General features: G+C 48.1%; 1 protein-coding gene across 6 annotated transcripts in view; it reads left to right on the top strand.

Annotated features, from left to right (window-relative positions):
- MTA1 (metastasis associated 1) overlaps positions 1 to 20601 on the top strand; it is a 761697-nt gene that overhangs the window by 137663 nt on the left and 603433 nt on the right. For all 6 annotated transcript variants that reach the window (XM_078659566.1, XM_078659564.1, XM_078659562.1 and 3 more), the window contains exon 4: positions 12011 to 12137. In XM_078659566.1, coding sequence (XP_078515692.1) covers positions 12011 to 12137 — 127 coding nt within the window. The remainder of the gene's footprint in view (positions 1 to 12010; positions 12138 to 20601) is intronic.

Here is a 20601-nt window from a genome sequence, read left to right as displayed (position 1 = left end):
AATGTGGCTGAGATACATTGACGACCTCTTCATAGTGTGGAGAGGTACTATGGAAGAGGCTGACAGGTTTATTGACAAACTCAACCAAAATGCTTTGAACATAGTTCTCAGTGGCACAAAGAGCAGAACAGACATAGAATATTTGGATGTCAAAATTGAGATCATAAACGAGAAGGTGCAGACTAAACTCTTCCGCAAAGCCACCGCAGGGAACAGTATATTGCATGCCCTCAGCAGTCACCCAGATAATCTCAAATGGAGCATTCCGTTTGGGGAGCTGCTGAGGGCAAAGCGCAATTGTAGCAATGAGAGTGGCTACCTGGAAGAAAGTGAAATCATTTTGAGTAGGTTTCGTACCAGGGGATATCCCAGCTGGGTGCTCAAGAAAGCTAGGGAGAGGGCGAATGCGATCGATAGATCTGAAACTATCTGTGACAAACCCAATGCAACTGAGGAAGGGGAGGATGTTACTAGACTCATCCTCACCTACAGTACGGATTCCAAAGTGATTAAGAAAATCATAACAAAAAACTGGGACGTACTCAAAACGGACAATATCATTGGGAGGGATCTACCTAATAGACCTAGCATCACATATAGACGTGGGAGGAGCATTAGGGACATGTTAGTCCATAGTGACATCACTACGTATCCTCCTAAAATGAAGGGACTTGAGGGCTTCTTTCCCTGCGGACATTGTAAAGCCTGCTCCAATAGCAAGTCATGCAAAGAAGTCATGTATAATGGTGTCACGAAGAAAATCTTGTCTTTTCTCACCTGCAGCTCCACCTTTGTTGTGTATGCAATTGTTTGCACATGCAACAAATGGTACATTGGCAGCACTACATGCATGGCTAAAAAACGGATTCTGGAACATACGAGAGCCATTACCAACTTTGACCCCAAATACCCTGTTGCACGACATTTTAGAGAATATAATTTCTCGAATGTCAAAGATTTAAGTTTTATAATTTTGGAACAGATAACAAAGAACCCAAGGGGGGGTAACAGGGTGTTGAAATTACGCCAGAGAGAGTCAAAACTCATTATTGAGTTCCAGAGCAAGGCCCCTGGAGGCCTGAATCAAGATGAGGAATTAGCCGTACATTTGAAGATCTAATGCATTTAATGATGGAGTATATATAACATGCATGTCTCTACGCTAGTCTTCCATACCTTAAAGATATGTTTTTAGCCTTGTGTCTGATAAAGAGATTTAAGTATTGTGAATATGGTTTTAATCATATGATATATTTGTTTACATTTCAGGAGCAAGAGAGGGGGCCCACTGTATCTGCACTTCACTTCACGGGACTTCTCCCCTTCTCTGCCTCCTTCATCACCTGGGCACTTTGTACTGGAAACCTTGGTAGTCTGATGGACGGTAACTGAATATGAATTCACTCGGTGGAGTATTGGGCACTTGCCATTACCCACACGTTACCTCTATGTGTCTCTACAATATAGGACTTGTTGCAATCTCAGGGCACTTGCCACTATGAGGCTTATGATTTTGATACGGCGACATTATGAGTTTGGGAGTATACCTTCCGTTTCACACGCATTTAGTGGCAGAATGGGAGGGGTCACGATAACTCTGTTAATATGGAGAGCTGCTGGTTATGCTCGACAATAGTATACTTTGGCTTCAACACAGTGTGTTTCCCATGCAATTGATTGTATTAATTATGGTTTGTTATATATATTTTTGATAATTTTGAGAAACACGTAATGACTTATATTTTGTGACAAACAAATGTAAGGTGTGGGTTAAATAACCAGATTTATCAGTATTCACTGTAATATATTTATTTAGTATTACATGTAATGACATGTCGCGTATGAAGGAAATGTTTGTAAAAACGTTTGTACTTATGTTTCACAAAACGTTAGTCCTCTTTCTAAGACTATGGACACATTCAACAAATACCAATGGTGTAACAGTATTCTTCACGTGATCAAGCCGTTTGACAGCGAAACGCGTTGTGGATAAACAGCACTATGGAGATTGTGTGGTGACCTTAATTTTGTCCTGAGAGCGTGCTTTAGGAACTTTGAGCAAAGAAAGCAGAAATGTGTCGGCTACTCCGCCGGCGTGCACACCACCTCTCACGGGTCGCATGGGATCCAGAAGGAGTTGGTTGCTTTGTGGATATATATATATATATATAATACTGATTAATGAACAAGCAGCAAATAATATGAGATAAGACTCAAGCAAATATACTGGACGTCCTGCAAGAGATCAGAAAGATATATATATATATATATATATATATATATATATATATTTTTTTTTTTTTTGCAGCGTGAATCTTTCTGGATTCACTATGCTGTGCATTATTCCGCGGTCTTGTGGTTGGGTCCGGATTCGTAGTCTTTTCTTTGTTTTTTTTTTGTTTTTTCTTAGCCCAGGTGGGCGTCGGCGTCACACCCCCTTGGGTGTATTTCCGGTGACGTCGGCATGCTTCCTGCGGAAGCTCCCACTCTTGGGCGCCATCTTCAGATTCTTTTTTTCCGCGGTCGGGTCTGGATCGTTCCCGTTTGGGCTCCAGACATTTTTTGGAGAAAGAAGAAAGAAAATACAGAAAAGACGAGGAGAAGTCATCTGAAGACTCCAGGGGACTTCATCGACGAAAAGTCAGCAAGGAGAAGGCATTTTTTCATCGAGATCATCGACGACCGTCGACGAACACGCGACCAGAGAGACCCTGGACGCTCGATGATGGACAACACGCCGTTCAAGTTCTGCCGTAACTGCCACAACAAGTACGCGCAGAAGGACCAGCACCCGGTATGCAACCTTTGCCTACCGGTGAACCACGAAAGCGGAGACTGCAACGCCTGTTCCGCCTTCGCCCCGAAGACCCTTCGTGTGAGAGAGAGGCAGAGGGTAGCACACACCACCCTGCAGGGGAAGGCCCCGACTCCGTCCCTCTACGAGCTGGGGATGTCCTCCGAGGAAGAAGACAACGCTGCCGCCGAAGACGACAGCTACACAGTCGTAGAGACTGATTACACGAAGACTTCTGACAAGGTAGGAGACTCTTCGGCCCCCAAGAACCCGAGAGACTCTGAGTCTAGAAAAATCGAGGGCAAGACCCCGAAAGCGCCGACGCCAAAAAAGGCGGCGTCCGCGACTACTCCCAGGCCCAGCGGATCCTCCGAGAAGGAGTCCCCGGCGCCGAGAGCTGCTGATCAGCAGAAAACGTCGAAAATCGTCCCCGAAAAGGATCGATCGACGCCGAGGGAGAAAGACCCAAAACTGACGACGACGACCAGAGACCCAAAATCCGGTTCGACGTCGAAAACTTCGACACCGAAAGGCACGGCGACGAGCCATCCGCCGAAAAGAACAGCCGACCCATCCGACGCGGAACACGCGGCCGAGATGGAGAAGAAGAGAAGGCGCCTCGAGGCCGAAATGGAGAACATCGTGCAGCGGAAGAAAGATTTTGATGCAAAGATGAAAGCCTTCACGATCCCTCACAAGACCAAGCCACCGGTGGTGGAGGCGGTCGAGGAGGAGGATGAGATCGCCGAAGTCGCCGAGGAACAAGACCAGGACGTCGAGGTGATCGACGACCAGGAGGAGTACGAGAATCCCTACGATAGTTACAACTATGGGGAGGAAGAGGAAAGCAGGACGGACACAGAGTCGGCACACTCTGACCTACAGGAGGTAGATTACATAGATGTCGACACCGACAGCCCGGAGGAGGTGGTCGACACTTACCCCTCGAGGCCCTCGCCGCCGGACGACATCGGGGCCTACAACTCGGTGATACAATCTGCCGCAGCAGCTTTCAAGCTCAAGCTCGACGAAGAGAAGCAGAAAGCAGACTTCCTTCTAGAAACATTGCTCCCAACACAAACGAGGAGCCAGTTCCTTCCAATGTTTGAAAGCGTCCTGGCTCAGGGGAAGGAAGCATTCAGGGAGCCCGCAACATGCAAGGCAGTAACTCCCAGAACTGAGAAGAAGTACAAGCATTCCACAAAGGACCCGGCCTACGTTCAGGGCACGGTCTCCGCAGACTCCATTATCACGGCCACAGCAAGGAGGAGGGCTAACGTACCCACTACCTCGGGCCCGCCACCGGATAAGGAGAGCAAAAGGATGGATCTGGTGGGCAGAAGGATCGAACGGAATGCCGCGACCCACTGGCGCATGGCTAATTCCAACGCCCTGATAAACAGGCACATGTACCAGATCACGGAGGGGCTGGGGCAGTTGGTGAAGGACCTGCCCCAGGATGCCAGGCAGAAGGCCGAAAAGCTGGTTGAAGAGGGAAAAAACGCGGCAAATTCTTGCCTTAAGACGGCCCTGGATGGGGCAGACACCGCCAGCAGGCTCATGATGATGGGCGTCACGGAAAGGAGGCACGCCTGGCTCAGGATCTCAGGTTTCAAACCGGAGGTGCAACACAGCATCCTGAACACACCGTTCAACGGCAACACGCTTTTCGGAACAACAGTTGATGAAACGCTCAGTCAACTGAAAAAAGATAACGAAACAGCAAGATCCATGGGAGCATTGCAGTTCAGAGGGAACAAGAGGGGCACCCCGTCATGGAGGCCCGGCGGGAGAGGCGGAAACCAGCCAGGTACATCACACCAGGCTTTCCAGCAAACGCACCAGGCAGACTCGCAGGCTCAGCATGGTCAGCAGAAGCAGTCCTGGCAGTACCAACAAAGAGGCCAGTTCTTTCGAGGGAGAAATGGACGGGGACAAAATAGAAGAGGGGGGCAGCAGCCCACCTCTAAGTGACTTCAAAAAACTCCGTGTGCCCGCCCACAAAAAAGATCCCAGGGGGCAGCACGTACAGATGGGTCAAGACAAACTAGACACCTACGACCACATGACGCCAGTGGGAGGAAGATTAAGATTTTACCTCCGAGAGTGGAGAGAAATCACATCAGACAAATGGATCCTCAACATTATCCAATTCGGATACTGCATAGAGTTGGAGGGGAGGCCAACAAGCAGAAAACCAAAAAGAAAATCACTAGCAAGCAAGCAGCTGCAGTGTCTTCAGGAGGAGGCAAAGGAACTCCTGCGGAAGCAGGCCATAGAACGGGTACCCTTCAAGGAAAGAAACACAGGAATATACTCAACGTACTTCCTGGTACCAAAGGTAGATGAGACAATGAGACCCATTCTGGACTTACGGTTCCTGAACAAATTCATAAGAACGCAAAAATTCTAAATGACCTCCCTGCAAGAGGTGCTCCCACAATTGCAGACCGGGGACTTCATGGTCACAATAGACCTCAAAGACGCCTACCTGCACATCCCAATGAACAGAAAGCACAAACACATGCTCAGGTTCACCATTGGAGAAAGCCACTACCAGTTCACGACACTGGCCTTCGGACTAAAATCAGCACCAAGAGTTTTCACAAAGTGCCTCGCAGCTGTCGCAGCGCACCTACGAAGGCAAGGAATACACGTATACCCTTACCTGGACGACTGGCTGGTGAAAGCAAACTCATACCAAAAATGCAAGCAGCACGCACATACAGTTACGAGCATGCTCACAAGCCTGGGGTTCTCCATCCATTGGAAGAAATCATCAATGGAGCCGGAACAGGTCAAGATCTTCCTGGGAGCACAGATCAACACCTCACTGGGCAAGGTGTTCCCCAGCGAGAAGAGGGCGAGGGCGCTGGTGAAGGAAACTCGCCTCTACCGGAAGGGGCAAGCTCGGACAGTGAGGACTGCGAGCAAGATCATGGGCATGATGGCATCATGCATCCACCTGGTACCAAATGTACGACTCCACATGAGACCCATTCAAGAATGGCTACAGGAGCAATGGTCACAAGCTACAGGCGGTTGGGAGGATCTAGTGGTTGTAACGCACGCAGTGCAGAAGGAGATGGCATGGTGGACCATGGAGAACATAACAAGGGGAAAGCCTCTAACGCCCCCAACGCCAACAGTGACCATCACCACAAACGCATCCCTGAAGGGATGGGGCGCTCACATGGAGGAGCTCAAGGTGAGGGGACTGTGGACGCCAACAGATGCGGCAAAACACATCAATTACCTAGAACTAAAGACAATCTTCCTTACACTGAAAGCCTTTCAAACAAGACTGTACAAACACAAGGTGTTGATACAAACAGACAACACCACTGCGATGTTCTACATCAACAAGCAGGGGGGCACACAGTCAGCCCCGCTTTCAACGCTGGCGCAGGAGATATGGAGATGGGCCATCCCTCTCAAGATAGACCTGCTAGCCATACACCTACCAGGGAAGGACAACATACAAGCCGATTGGCTCAGCAGGCAGACATCGGCATCCCACGAGTGGGAGCTCAATGCTCAGGAGACAAGGTAACTGTTCGACAGATGGGGGACACCATCGGTGGACCTATTTGCCACACGCCAGAATGCAAAATGCCAAAACTTCGCATCCAGGCAGCCCGAGGAGGGGTCACTGGGGAATGCCCTATGGATAGATTGGTCAAGGACATTTGCTTACGCCTTTCCCCCGATACCACTGATGCACAGAGTGCGGAGCAAGTGCAGAGCGAGCAACATGACACTGATACTGGTCGCACCACAGTGGGCGAGGCAGACATGGTACTCGCAGATCATGGAGATGACACAGTGTGCACCCCACAGATTCAGCAGGAGGAAAGACCTACTCTCCATGCAGAACGGAGAGGTACTACATCCAGAGCCAGAGAGCATGAGCCTAGTAGCGTGGCTCCTGAGGACATAGAGTTCGCACATTTGAGACTACCAGAAAGCACCCTGAGGGTACTTCGGGAGGCACGAAGGCCCAGCACTCGGAAGTGCTACGTTGCGAAATGGAAAAGATTCACTATATGGTGCAGACAGGAAAGGCTCCACAATAAAATGAAGAGGGACTCCACAGTGCTAAGGTACCTGACGCACTTGCTGGAGAAGAACCTTAGCTCATCCTCTTTAAGAGTTCACTTGGCAGCGATAGTCGCCTACACAAGGGGAGAAACGTGCAGGAGCTTCTTCACATCACAGGTGGTGAAGAGATTCCTAGAAGGTGCGAAAAGGATCGCACCACCCAAGCGGGTGCCGCCACCTGCATGGAACTTGAACACAGTCCTAACGGAACTCATGAAAGAGCCCTTTGAACCACTTCACAAGGCCCCCCTAAAGATGCGAACTATGAAAACAGCCTTCCTGGTTGCAATAACGTCCTTACGCAGAGTAAGCGAGCTTCAAGCGCTGACGCTACAAGAACCCTACATACAAATACACAATGATAGAGTTGTGATGAGGACTGACCCACACTTCATGCCGAAGGTGGTATCGAAATTTCACATGAACCAGTCTATACAGATACCGAGTTTTTTCCAAAAACCAACAACAAGCGCAGAGCGAGCTCTACACACCCTAAACGCCAGAAGGGCAGTCATGCACTACATTGAGAGGACAAAGGGACACAGGAAAACAAAACAGTTTTTTGTGTCATTCGCAAACAGCTTCATGGGGAAAGCTGCAACCAAAAAGACCATTGCACGATGGATCGCGCAGACAATTCAACTCTGCCACAAGCGTGCAGGACAAGAACTGGCAGAGGGGACACGTGCCCACTCCACCAGGAAGAAGGGCACTACAATAGCCTTCCTGGCTAACACACCCATAGAGGACATATGCCTGGCGGCAACATGGGCTTCGGTGCACGCGTTCACGAAGCACTACTGTGTGGACATACAAATGAACAAGGAAGCTCAAGTTGGACAGAAGGTGCTACAGCACATATTCAACACCCAACGCTCATCTTCCACCCAGCCGCCACAGAGATGAGAAACCGCTACAAAATCTATGCACAGCATAGTGAATCCAGAAAGATTCACGCTGCAAACCGAATAGTTTTCTTACCTGTCGGTGTAGTTTTGCAGCTTGAAGATCTTTCTGGATTCATTAGCGAACCCACCCACCCCTGCCAGAAAGATGAGGCTGGAGAGAGAAGAGGTGGTTAACTAAAGAAAGGACTTTAAAAGTACAAAGCGGTAAAATACCAAATAAATAGAACATTGCCATTACTTCGGAAACGAAAGAAACACGGAAAAAAAGAACCCGAAGATGGCGCCCAAGAGTGGGAGCTTCCGCAGGAAGCATGCCGACGTCACCGGAAATACACCCAAGGGGGTGTGACGCCGACGCCCACCTGGGCTAAGAAAAAAAAACAAAAAACAAAGAAAAGACTACGAATCCGGACCCAACCACAAGACCGCGGAATAATGCACAGCATTGTGAATCCAGAAAGATCTTCAAGCTGCAAAACTACACCGACAGGTAAGAAAACTATTCGAGATAGATATATATATATATATATATATATATATATATATATATATATATATATATATATATATGTGTGTATTCCTAGGCTTTTCTCCCCCATTCAGATGAAGAAAGAGGCGGCACCACGGGGCTCGGGATACACCAGTTTTTATTGAAAAACATTAGGCATGACGCGTTTCGGAGGGTTCCTTTATCAAATGCCCCTCTGTTTTTGAAAGTGCCACCGTTGCTAGCAGTCCCATCTTTTAAAGTCCTTTTTCAATTGCCTAATTACTGAAGTAGTGTAGGCTCCCTTGAAAACCCGGCCCGGAGTTGTCTCTGCATCCACGAGTGGCCTGCATTTCCCAGCATGCAGTATAGTTTGCTTGCTGGCGATCGCTCCGTTTGTTAGTAATTCTGTTTTCCTCAATTGGGTAGCAAACTTGCCAAGTTCGTAGGTGAGGACTCCAGCATCCGTTCTGGGCATGACGGTGTTCTTCCATTTTCGAGTCCCGTACTTCAAGCCTCGCAGATGTGCCCGTCGAGGAGTAAGGAATGTCCATAAAGTAAGGGCTTTTCTCCATAAAGTATGGACTGCAGATTTGCAGCTTGTCCTCCTTGTCGGGCTTTATGCGAGGCGGTCGGGGAGTCTTCTATATTTCTAACGACTCCCGTAACACTCCCGTAACACTAGAAGGGCCGTCCTCGCGTGCCAAACAGACACGCTAATTATTCCAAGGCTTTTCTCCCCCATTCAGATGAAGACATGTATATATATCAGATGATTACTTTGGATGTGCACCCCAACTCACTCCTACATCACAAAGAAAACACCTTAAATGATCATAGCCACTGGCCAAACATCACAGTGGCAATAACCAAAACTCAATACATTACCTGGTGCAAAACATCTCATCTCAGACTGGGGAACTAAACAGCCGCGATTGAGAGCTTCCGCAACCAGGGTCCAAGCTCCGAGATAGACTCGTCTGTCCTCGTTCGGATTCCAAACTCCCAGTTTCCAAGTCCACAACCCTCAGCTTTAAACACACTAGAGGGTTTGAGAAAGACCACCCCCAGGGCCAGAGGAATCTTACCAGAACTGGCCAGTTTCCAAGCAAGCATTCGCACGGCAGGAAGGAGCTCTTGCGTCCTCTTCTCCAAATCTCGCATGTTCCAGCCTCTATAAACACATACATAGCTTGAGAGTTTGAACAACTAACTTTATAGACTGCCTTCCTGGTTCCTATCAAGTCTTTAAGCAGTGTTTGTAAGCAACATGCCTTTACAACTTAAAAGGCTTAAGTATAAATAACAATGACGGAGTAGCGATGAAAACAAACCAACAGTTCATTCATGTGGTGCATCACACTTTCATGTAATCCAGTCGTACACTTATCTGTATACTTCTAGCAGTTAAAACACAAGCAGAGAAGGCTTTGCATACATTGGATGTTAAAAAAGCAATTGTTGGCTATTTGCAACAAAAACAAAAAAAAACACCAGGAAGGGGAACCAATTCTTTAATTCCTTTGCCCAAAGTAGGCAAAAGCTTTGTACCCACTAAAAGTATTCTGTGTATAATTCGGATAGTCCGGATATTTTACAGAACAGTGGGCGTGACATTCAAGAAAAGCCACTGGCACACTCCACAAGGAAGAAAGGAGCAATACTCTTCTTCTTTGCTAGTGTATACTAAACCACTTCTTCAATGCACACTTTCGTATAGCATTACTGTGTAGACTTTCAAGCCAACACGGAGGCTAAGGGTACTAAACACTTGTTTGCAAATACACACTGGTGATCTCCGCCTCCCAGGGGAAGAGGATACTGCTACAAAATCAATGCACTGGATGTGGATTCAGAAAAGATTCACATTGCAAAACAATATTGTTACTCGCCTGTAAAAGTAGTTTTGCAGCTTGAAGAATTTTCTGGATTCACCCCGTCAATTCCCCCAGATGAGATGAATTTGGAAAAGAGAGAAAGTAAGTCGAATATATGAATAGCAGATCATACATAGAAGGAAGTTGCCCAAAAGGGAAAAGAATTGGAAGATTGCGAACGCATTGAGCAGTTTTCGGGGCGTATGTCTGACATTCTTCAATGAGGGACAGTGGGCCAATGGTTGACTACTTGACAAACCCCACCTTGCCCCCCCCCCCCCCCCCAAAAAAGGTTGAAAGGAATCATGTTACAAATTCTGGACCCAACCAATAGATAGCGGAGTACTGATCAATATGTAAATCGAGAAAATTCTTCTATCTGCAAAAGTACTCATACCTGCAAGTAACCATTTTGTTCATCACCTTCGGTAATGCTCTTGCTGGTGGAAAAAATAACTTCAGATTGCTCACTGCACTGCTGCCACTCGCTTTGTGGAGTGGACTTCTAAGTTTTACTGTTACATATTTGATTCTGCGCACAAATTATTCTCAATCTAAGGTGCCAAATGAAATCGCATAAAGACTCCTTTCTGTGGTACCATAGGTGCGTGGCTACACCACAGCAAGGCGATGTATGCTGGTTGCATTTTCTTTGAGTCTGAGAACCTTTTAGGGTTTTTTCGTAGACTAAAGAAAATCCAAACAGTTTAACTCCTTCCTGACGCATAGTTCTTCTTCCTTAGTGCTCAGGAAGTGGATATTGGAATAGGACCGACTAGGAACAATCTTAGCTTACCCCTTTTACACTACCTGTTTTGATTCTCTTGTTGTGGAAGAAGTAGCAGTGGAAGGGAGTTATGGGAGGAGTTGGACTGCTTCTCCCATCCTTTCTTCCATCCCCTTAACAATAACAAACAGTGGACTGGGCTAGAGGGCATAGCAAGGGAGAACCAGGGTATTCATATTTTATTAGAATGGCAAACAACGTAGTTTAAAGCATGGGGAATGATGTTACTCCCGCATCTAGATGTTTTAGATTTTTACTGCAAACTGTATTCCCTCCTACCCTTTACCCAGAAGCACCCTTTCATAAAATCCGGCGGCCCGCCGACCATTGGAGAATTGTTTGGCGAGCGAGACTGGTCGATAGTGAAATACAACACCCAGGGCAGTGTGTTAGGCCATGCCTTACAAACTTTTGTAATTTCCTTCACCATTTGTCGAGACATTTGGGCACCCAACATAGGGGTAATCTCCCAGGGAGGGGATCAGAAACTTGCTTTTGTCTCTCTTAAAGGTGACAAAAGTCATAGTGACTGAAAAATATCACTGAAAAAGCTTTTCAATGCTTCAGAGATAGAAAAGACTAAATAAATGTGCAAAACCACACAATTCTGACAGAACAACAGTGGAAACTATGTAGACTATTTACCAACTGTGTTCTAGGTCCTAGGCGAAAAACAATTAACTGACTTCGAGAGGCAATTGTCTGTACAGTTCATTCTGGGTTTGGAAACATCTGTGCTTCTTAAAGTTACAGATGGTCTTTGTTTGCACTATTTTAGTGCAATGCTTGTCAGGCCTTCTTTTACCCTCATTCAGCCCACATTTGCAGAAGCAGTTTAGTTCAACAGATTGCATTTTAGTTTTTTCATTTTATTTGATAATACAGAGGTGTAAATTCGTGCACAAACAGACTGGACATGTTAAATGTGGACCCTCTTTGATTCAGAACAGGACTACAGGCAAACCACCATTTATTTTAACTAAACGTAATTTGAATTCAGAACGACTTTGCTTGATGTGAAATTTCTAACAATTGATAATGTTCTTTGTATTGAAGGAGAGATGGAAGAAGAGATGGAAAACCCAGAAATGGTAGATTTGCCAGAAAAGGAGAAGCATCAACTAAGGCATCGAGAATTGTTCCTGTCTAGACAATTAGAATCGTTGCCAGCCACTCACATTAGGTATTTCCTTTACTTTTTTGTGTGTGTGTGTTTTTGTTTGTTTGTGTCTATAATACGGTACGTTTTTGTTCAATGGTTGTTTTAACATCGGAATCTTGTGTCGTCACTGGGTTTATTTCTAATCATGCGGCCTATTTGGCGTTCAAAATATTAGTTTGAATCTACAAGATAGCCCTGTTAACAGTTCATAAGTTGATTTCCTAAGAATGTTTATCCTGTGAGTATAAAGTTTAATTCCACAAACTAAATATGAGCTATGCAGATAAATGGCTCCGGAGGAAAAAAAGGATTTGTGTAGAAAGATGCAGTGAGCATTCCAGTTTCAAGGAAATGCACCAAACATGTTTTTTCTTTTAGAGAAAACGAGCAGAATCCTGCCATTTATCTCAAATGGTCTACTTTACACAGTTTGCACTCGAGAGCAACCGCTCAAGATATTTTACTCATTCTTTTTCTGTGGGCTTCCATAATTACTCTTTGGGGAAAATAGGCAGATAAATTGCTGATCCCATCATATAGCCATTGAGCCCAATGCAACTATTGAAGGATCTCAGCCACACCAGACTTGCATGATAAATATTAACCAGAGGAATGGTTTTAGTTTCCTGCCTGGGGAGTAAACCAAGACTGAGAGGGGTATGACTAAGCTAGACCATTCTTTTTAACTAGTTTCCACCTTCTTTTCACTTTCTAGCCTTCTCTCGTCTGTCCATTCTTTTAGATTCCAATTTGTTCATCCCACCTTCCATCTCCCTTACCCTCTGCCCCTCCTCCCCCAGGACTGCTCTTCCCCCTTCAGCTCATTTATTCCTCTTCATCCTCTGTCTGCACACCCCATATTCTGTAACTGCGTCCCCATCCAACTTTTTCAATTAGTTTTTATTTCTGAGCCACAATTATTCCTTTTGACACACTATCTCCAACCCTAGCCTATCTATATCCTCTCCCTCCTCCCGCAAGGTCCACTTGGTGCCTAATGTTTGCCTCTGTCTTACTCGTGTTGCAAACTCAAAATATACCCTCATTTTCCTTATTCATTACGTTTTGCTGCTCTACATTTTTTTTTTCTGTACAAAGATTTACTGTCACCCAAATTGTTCTACATATAACATACTAACATTGGTTGGGTATGAATCCGATTTATGAAATGTTAAATGAGCAAAAGACCAACCCCCAGATGCATCCAGCCCATATTCTGCGAATTCTAAATTGCGAAAAATACCGAATCGCAGAATGGGATGCATCAAGAAAAGCGAGTCAAAAAAGCGAATCGCAATCGGCCTCAATTGCCGATTGCGATTTCCGCAAAATCGCATTAAATTCGCAGAATCGGCGGTTTTCCTTGTAGATATTGCGAACTCGCAAATTGCGATCTCGCTAATAGCGAGATCGCAAAAACGAGAAGTCGCATTTCGAGCACAATGATGACATCACAACCAGGAAGTAGGCAGTACCCTCCCTCATTCACAACACAGAGCCTGAGAGTGGAAGCAGCACAGCCCAGAGCTCCACAACAGACTACCTGCAGCACCACACCAGGACACAAAGACCAACTGAAAATGTCCCAGGAAGCAGCAGGGAGAAGTGCACCAGGCAGAAAGCGGAAAATAAAATTCTCAGAGCAGGAACTGGAGTACCTCATTGAGGGATTCTCAAAGGACCATGACCGCCTGTTTGGAAAGGAGTCCCGGAGGGTGCCTGAGGCGGACAAGAGGCGCATTTGGCTGTGCATCCGCGCAAAGGTTAACTCAGTTGGAGTGACCCAGCGCTCCATCAACAATCTAAAAAAGAGGTGGTACGACCTCAGAGGGCGTGCCAAAGAACGCATCGCTGAGAGGCTGGGGGAGCGACTTGCCACCGGAGGAGGAGACCCCACTGTTGCACCCAACACTCCACTGGAAGACCTGGTGGAGGACACCCTCAATCCTGCAGCCTGCGTGGGGGTCACCCGGCTGGACTCCTCCCGACTCGCCCAACAATCCCAAGGTAAGTGCCATGCGACTGCGACTCCATCCCCTAACAATGCCCATGACTCCAAAGCTAGCTATTTGATAACCCCAGTAATGCAGGCCATGCACACCTGAAATGCCCTATTGCATTGTGGGACCTGTAGTGTGACCACAATTCCCGGATAGCCACACACATCCAGACCTGTCAAGTGAAAGTCATTCCTAAAGCCAGTCAGGGAATTCTAGCCTGCATGCATGTAGCAACATCCCATGTGCAAGATACATATCATTAATCATGCACCCATTTACATCACAGGTGCGTCTGAACAACCCAGCACCGACAGCGAGGCCCTACCCATAGAGGAGAACCCTGAGGACACCGAGGGAGAGAGCCATCCTGCCCCACGACCCAGACCATCACAGCCAGCAGCTGCAGTACTACTACCTCCCCATGTGGACAGGGCCACCCCTGCAGCCACAGGAGCCCAGCAACCACCCCATGTGACACCCATGTCAGTGGTACAGGTCACACCACCACCACCCAGGAGGCAGACACGGCGCACAGCCACTGTGCGATCCCAGTCCAGCGGACTGATGAGGCAGCAGCGCGACGTACCAACACGCGCTGGCAGGGGGGTACATGTCCGGGATCCTGGGCTGGCCATAGAACGCCAGATGCTTGCAGTACACCAGAAGCAGGCACAGCACTTGGCAGCCATCCACCTGCAGCTGAATAAAACTGCGCGAAATGTGGGCCAGCTCACAGAATGCATGCAGGTCATGACCGCAGCTGTCCGTGAGAACAGCCAGATCCTGGTGTCCCAGCAGGATATCACCCGCCGCGGCCACCGCCAACTGCTGACCCGCCTGTCCGCATACACGAGATCTAACCATCTCATAGGAAATGCCACCTCCCAACTATCGCGCCGCTCTCTTGCGATGCAGATACAGATGGTGCAATGCTGCCAGGACGTTGCCAGGGCCCTTGAGCAAGTCACCACAGCTGTGCAGAGTCTGCAGGCGTCTGGACATGGCCAAGCAAGTGGGGGGGGGTGATGCCAGTGAGGGCACTTCTAGTCACAGCAGCCTTTCCTTGCCGCTGGTAACCCAACGCCGCCGCAGCACCAGGCCCACTGCAGCATCACAGGCCAATATTGAAAAAATAGAAATACACATTATTGTGAAAAATGATAAGAATTTATAGTCACAAGTTAATCCGACTCATGTCATTATTTCATTTGGCATGCATGAGTGCAGTGTTGTGTGAGGGTAATGGGTGCACTAGAAACAGTTCATTGTGATATGGTTGCGGCGCCTGTGTCCTTCAGCAGGGTTCTCCCCGCGTGCATGATGCACATGTGCAGGTGGGCGGTTGTCCCCTTCCGACTCACTGCCAGAGATCTCCACAGGTATCCTCCGCTTGGTAGCAATATTGTAGAGTATTGCACACACGGCCACGATGCGGCAGCAGACCGTAGGCTGGTATGTGAGGGCCCTACCAGTCTTGTGTAGGATACGGAATCTGCTTTTTAAAAGCCCAAATGTCCGCTCAATGCAATTTCTAGTGCGAATGTGTGCAGCATTGTAACGCCGTTGCTGTGGTGTGGCAGGGTTGAGGTATGGAGTGAGGAGGTGCTCACGGAGGCCGTAGGCGCTGTCACCTGAATGAAAGGAGCAGAGGGTGAGTGCCTGTTATGTGCAGCTACATGGTCTCGATGTACTGTTTGTTGGCATGTGTACTTACCTAGAAGGTGTCCTTTGCCAAAGTCTCCCCTGGCCAGGCATGTATGCATGCCGCTGTGCCGGAATATGAAGGAATCATGCGTGCTCCCCGGGTATTGTGCCACGATGTCTTTGATGATTGTCTTTGCGTTGCAGACCATCTGGATGTTCAGCGAGTGGTAGGACTTGCGGTTCCGGTACATGTATTCAGTCTCAGTGGGTGGGCAGATGTGGGTACAGTCAATGCATCCAATTACATGGGGGAATTGCGCAATGTTGTAAAATTGTAGCTTGGTTTGATCCAATTCCTGCTGGGTGGTTGGGAATGTTATGTAATGGTGTAGCCGGGTCAGCATGGCCTCCAGGAAACTCCTTAGGCAGCGGGACAGTGTGCTTTGGGACATCCCCCCTGCAACTGCAACTATCCCCTGGAAGCTTCCGGAGGCCAGGAGGTGCAGGCAGCACAAGACCTGGACATGGGTGGGCACGGCATTGGTCCTCCTCGTTGGGTGCTGCATCAGGGGGTCAAGGTCCTGGATGAGCTTGGTAATCATTGCCCCATTCAGCCTGTACTTTGAGTAGATTTCCTCCTCAGTCTGACCCAGGAGTGTGATCCGCTAGCGGAAAATTCGCTCATGGATCCGGCATCTGTTCCTTGCTGCAGCCTGGAGCTTCGCCGCCTTACCACCATGTAGAGTCCTGGCATTTTGAATGTCCTCATGCTCCTACTGTGTATCCTTAAGTGTGTTTGTTCAGCCCCGCACCTGTAGCTAGTTAGGATTTTCTTTTCTTTTTTTTTTTTTAACTTTATGGTTACCACCTGGTTTGGGTTCTCCTTAAATTGCGCCTCGCAAATAGCGATTTTCAGTTTTTTCGCTAATTGCGATTTTTCATGCATTTCATTTGCGATTATTTTGCGACTTCGCAAATGGAATCGCAGAATCATTGGGGAATCGCAATTACGGAATCGCAAAGGGGGTTCCAGCTTGATTCTGCGATTTTATTTGCGAAGTCGCAAAATATATTTTGCGATTTCGCAATTTGGTTACTCTTCTTTTCATGAATTGCGGATCAGGGAATTGCGATCCCAATGGCTTTTTCACAGCTATTGCGATCGCAATTTGTGTTGATGAATCTACCTGAAAGACTGCAGAGGAGCTATAGAGTATGCAAGAAGTCAAGTTCCATAAAGTAGGAGGAAAATGAAGCGTTGAGAGTAGTGCAGATCTTTGCAGGTCCAGGAGCAGGCATTGGGCATCTTGCTTAATGTCAAATTTCTCTTCGATGGCTCCACCATTGAGGTCCTGCAGATATATAAAAGAGCACATAACATCCAAATCACCAAGTGGTGCTGACCAGACTCTTTGTAACCTGCAAAAGCTTTTCACTTGTTTAAGGAAATCGGTTTCCAGCAATTTGGGAACTAGGCATAATGATAGAGTAGGGGAAAATGAACCTCTTGATTCCGGTCGTGCCAGTTCACCTTTCTCATTAGCATGCATGCTGTTCTTGAACCCTAGAAATGGGAGAACAAATGTAGAAAGGCGCAGCAGTTGGCGTACGTAAGTGCCCACAGTGATGAGGGATACTCCTAGATGGCATACACCAAATGTGTTTACAGGACTGTTTGTGTGTGGTCCTCCCTGCTAGGCATGTAGGAGGGAGAGCAAGCACCAACAGTGCCCACCTCCAACTGACAGTAATGCCTTCTGTTTCTTTGATAACCAAGGAATGTTTAGCATTTTGTGAAAATTGACCAGTGTTGTGTAAGATCTGTGTTAAGAGAAATGAAACAACTGTCTCCAAGTGATTGAAATGGAAACCGTTTTTGCAAACTGTGAAGGAGTATATCTAGCTATTGCGGCTAGAGGAGTTTGAGATGAATGATAGTATAATCATCAACATTCGAAGGGCTGCCTTTTCTAAGGGAGGGGTTTCTTTGATGTGGTGGAAAGAATTGTGGAGAAGCGTTTTGGGACTGTTGCCAAAAGGTGTGGGTATTTCAGTTGCCTATTAAAACAAGGAAAGACAGCACACTCTTCTGACAAAAAAAAAAACCTCCTTACTCAATCAGTTTTCCTTCGTGTACAGGGAATTAAATTCTGGTCCTGATGCACAAAATAAGGTTGGTCCTGCATTCAAAGGAGCATAGGACATTGGTGTGGAGAACATAATTTGTCTGTTGTGCAAGACACTATCCAAATTAAAAGGAATTAAAAAATTCAAATATGAATTCACTCTTAACCTTATGATTTATGATCTGTGAGCAAAGGAAGTTGTCGTCATGCCTATAACAAAGAGACTGGTTCTTTCCTGGGGGTGATCGTGCTGCCTTTTCTGTTCGCCATTCATTTGGATCCCCCCGGACATCTGGGCTTTTGGCCCACTTCCGGAGTGGATTGTGCTGATTTGTGCTGGCTCCTCTGTGGCTGGTCTTCAGAGGACACCGACGGACACCGATGGATGGCTTGTTGACCGGCGGCGGCAAGGATTAGCGGTCCAGGGGTCATCCACCTATCGGCCCGGTCTCGGAAAAAACTGCCCGAGTTAACGGCCCGGAGCGGGCCTGAATTGATTATAGCCGGACTCCAATGGACTGCTTGCCGTATTGTTTGACGGCCTGGAGCCATTCATTTACCGAGTCAGGGTGCCAACAACTGCCCTGATTAACTGCCCGTATAAAGGATTAACGGATTAATTTACCTAGCCAGATTTCGATAAACTGCTTGGAGAGGAGTGTGAGACTGCGGCAGCGTTGGTAACGGCTCTGTGGCTTCGTGGATTCTGTGAGCCTGAGATTCCGAGATACCAAGCCTGCGAGCCTGAGAGGAGAGAGACGCGGGGGAGGAAGGCTGCTGCGTGAGCCTAGAGCGGTGAGCCTAGAGCCGTGAGCTGCTCGGTGAGCTGCGCTCGCGATCCCCAATAGAGCCCTGTGTGCTGCAGTGAAGGAAGGCGTGTGCGTAGAGAGGGACGCAGTGTATGAAGGCTGCTCCGGGAGCCGGTAAAGCCTGCAGGATTGCGTTCCAACGATCCTGCGAGCCGCGAGAGGAAGGCGTGCATAGCCACTCTGTGAGTCCGCGTGCCTGTGCATTCACGACCCCTGTGACCCTCTTCTGACGGTCGTGGGCTTTGGAATCTGGCCCGTATTTTTGCATCATCAGAGGACGCCAGTGCCGCGAATAGTAGGCGGGCAACGGAGCCGAGCTGAGTGAAGAGAACTCTGAGAGAACATCTGACACACCAAACTCTGATACACCACCTTCTGAGCCCCATCTGAGCACGCCGCCTGTCGCCCTTACTCCCAGCGGCTCGTGGCCGGCTGCAGTGTGCTATCTGTGGAGCTCTACGGTCACAAGGGGGACCAAGAACCAGGTGAGCTCACCAGCACTAACACAACACTCCTAGCAGCAACTATTGCGGAAACTGATAGTCCAACCGCCATTGCTATCATCAGGCGCAGATATTAGAAGGCAATAATAAGAAGGAGGCTATGTGTTGCAATGGGGAGTAGCTGATAACGGCAGTCATTAGAGACAACACAAGTAGCACTTAACATTAAGGCCAATAGCTTGACTCATGCCGCAGCAGCCTCAGCTGGGCAGCTGGGCATCAATTTAGAAATCAAGAAATAAAGGGCAACTTCTTAGTTCGAGGCATGTGGGCTGCTAAATTCATATCTTTTGCATTAGATCGCCGCCTAGTGTTGGGTCCGGATGATCGCACATTGTTGTCCTGGAAGAGTCTTCGAAGTATCCTGAGATAGGTGGCTCCTCCCCTGGACTACAGTGCGCATGGGCATCTGCTCCATCCCCAGATTGTTTTTTTCCGCCATTGGGTTCGGATGCGGTCTCGACGTCTCTCTGTCGGAACCGAGGAAAACTAGCTTTTTACGGCCAAAAGGCCTTATATTCTTTGCGTCGGTATTGTTTGCGCACGGTCTCAAGTTCTTCCGTCTCTTTGAGTCGGAATCAGCGGAGTCGTTTCGCTCTTCGGACATCGAGGCCTTCTCATCGCAACCCGACCGCAACTTTTCAGCATGGAGCGGAGCCCGTTTAAAAACTGTCCACTCTGTGGGTCCAAATACCCACATATCGACGTGCACCCGGTCTGTAACAAATGCCTTTCACCAGACCATAACAAGGACAACTGCATGGCCTGCTCCAAGTTCAGGTCAAAAAAGACTCTCAAGCTTCGGCGCGCGGTGCGCCTTGAGACCAGACAAGCGGCCCCGGATCCAGAAAACATCTTCGGCGACCAAGAAGAGGAGGAACAGGGCCATCATCTTCAAATCTCCCCGCCCGAGACGGAGGTCGAGGCGGATCCGGAAGACGACGACGGAGTCGTGGATCAAGGCCTTGCATACGTCGACGAGGTAGGGGACGTCGAAGAGGTTTATGGGGCCGCGGAAGATAGCTCAGGGGATGAGCTATGCCCCGAAGGTTACGAAGATCAGGATCGGGTCACGGAATCGCCGGTAGGCCTTACCCACGACCCCGTACCGCAAGCCACGGCCCCGCCTTCAGGCCCGGCCACGGACATACTTGCTGCGCAGCCCGTATCGAAACCGAAACTGAAACCTACGGTATCGACCACACCTAAAATGGCCGACCCGAAATCGAAACCGAAACTTACGGATTCGAGCGACCCTAAAATGGCGGCCGTTACACCAAAAGCACCTAAACCGGCTGCCTCATCGACTCCGTCGGCCACCGGTCCACAGAAGTCGAAGAAAACTGTCGATTCCAAGGTGTCGAAACCGTCGCCAGAGGAAGTTTCCTCTAAGAAGGGAGTTC

This window comes from Lissotriton helveticus, chromosome 9 (genome assembly GCF_964261635.1).
Source record: "Lissotriton helveticus chromosome 9, aLisHel1.1, whole genome shotgun sequence".
Lineage (NCBI taxonomy): Eukaryota > Metazoa > Chordata > Amphibia > Caudata > Salamandridae > Lissotriton > Lissotriton helveticus.
Note: the sequence above shows the minus strand (reverse complement) of the source record. Positions and strands in the feature narration are given on the sequence as shown.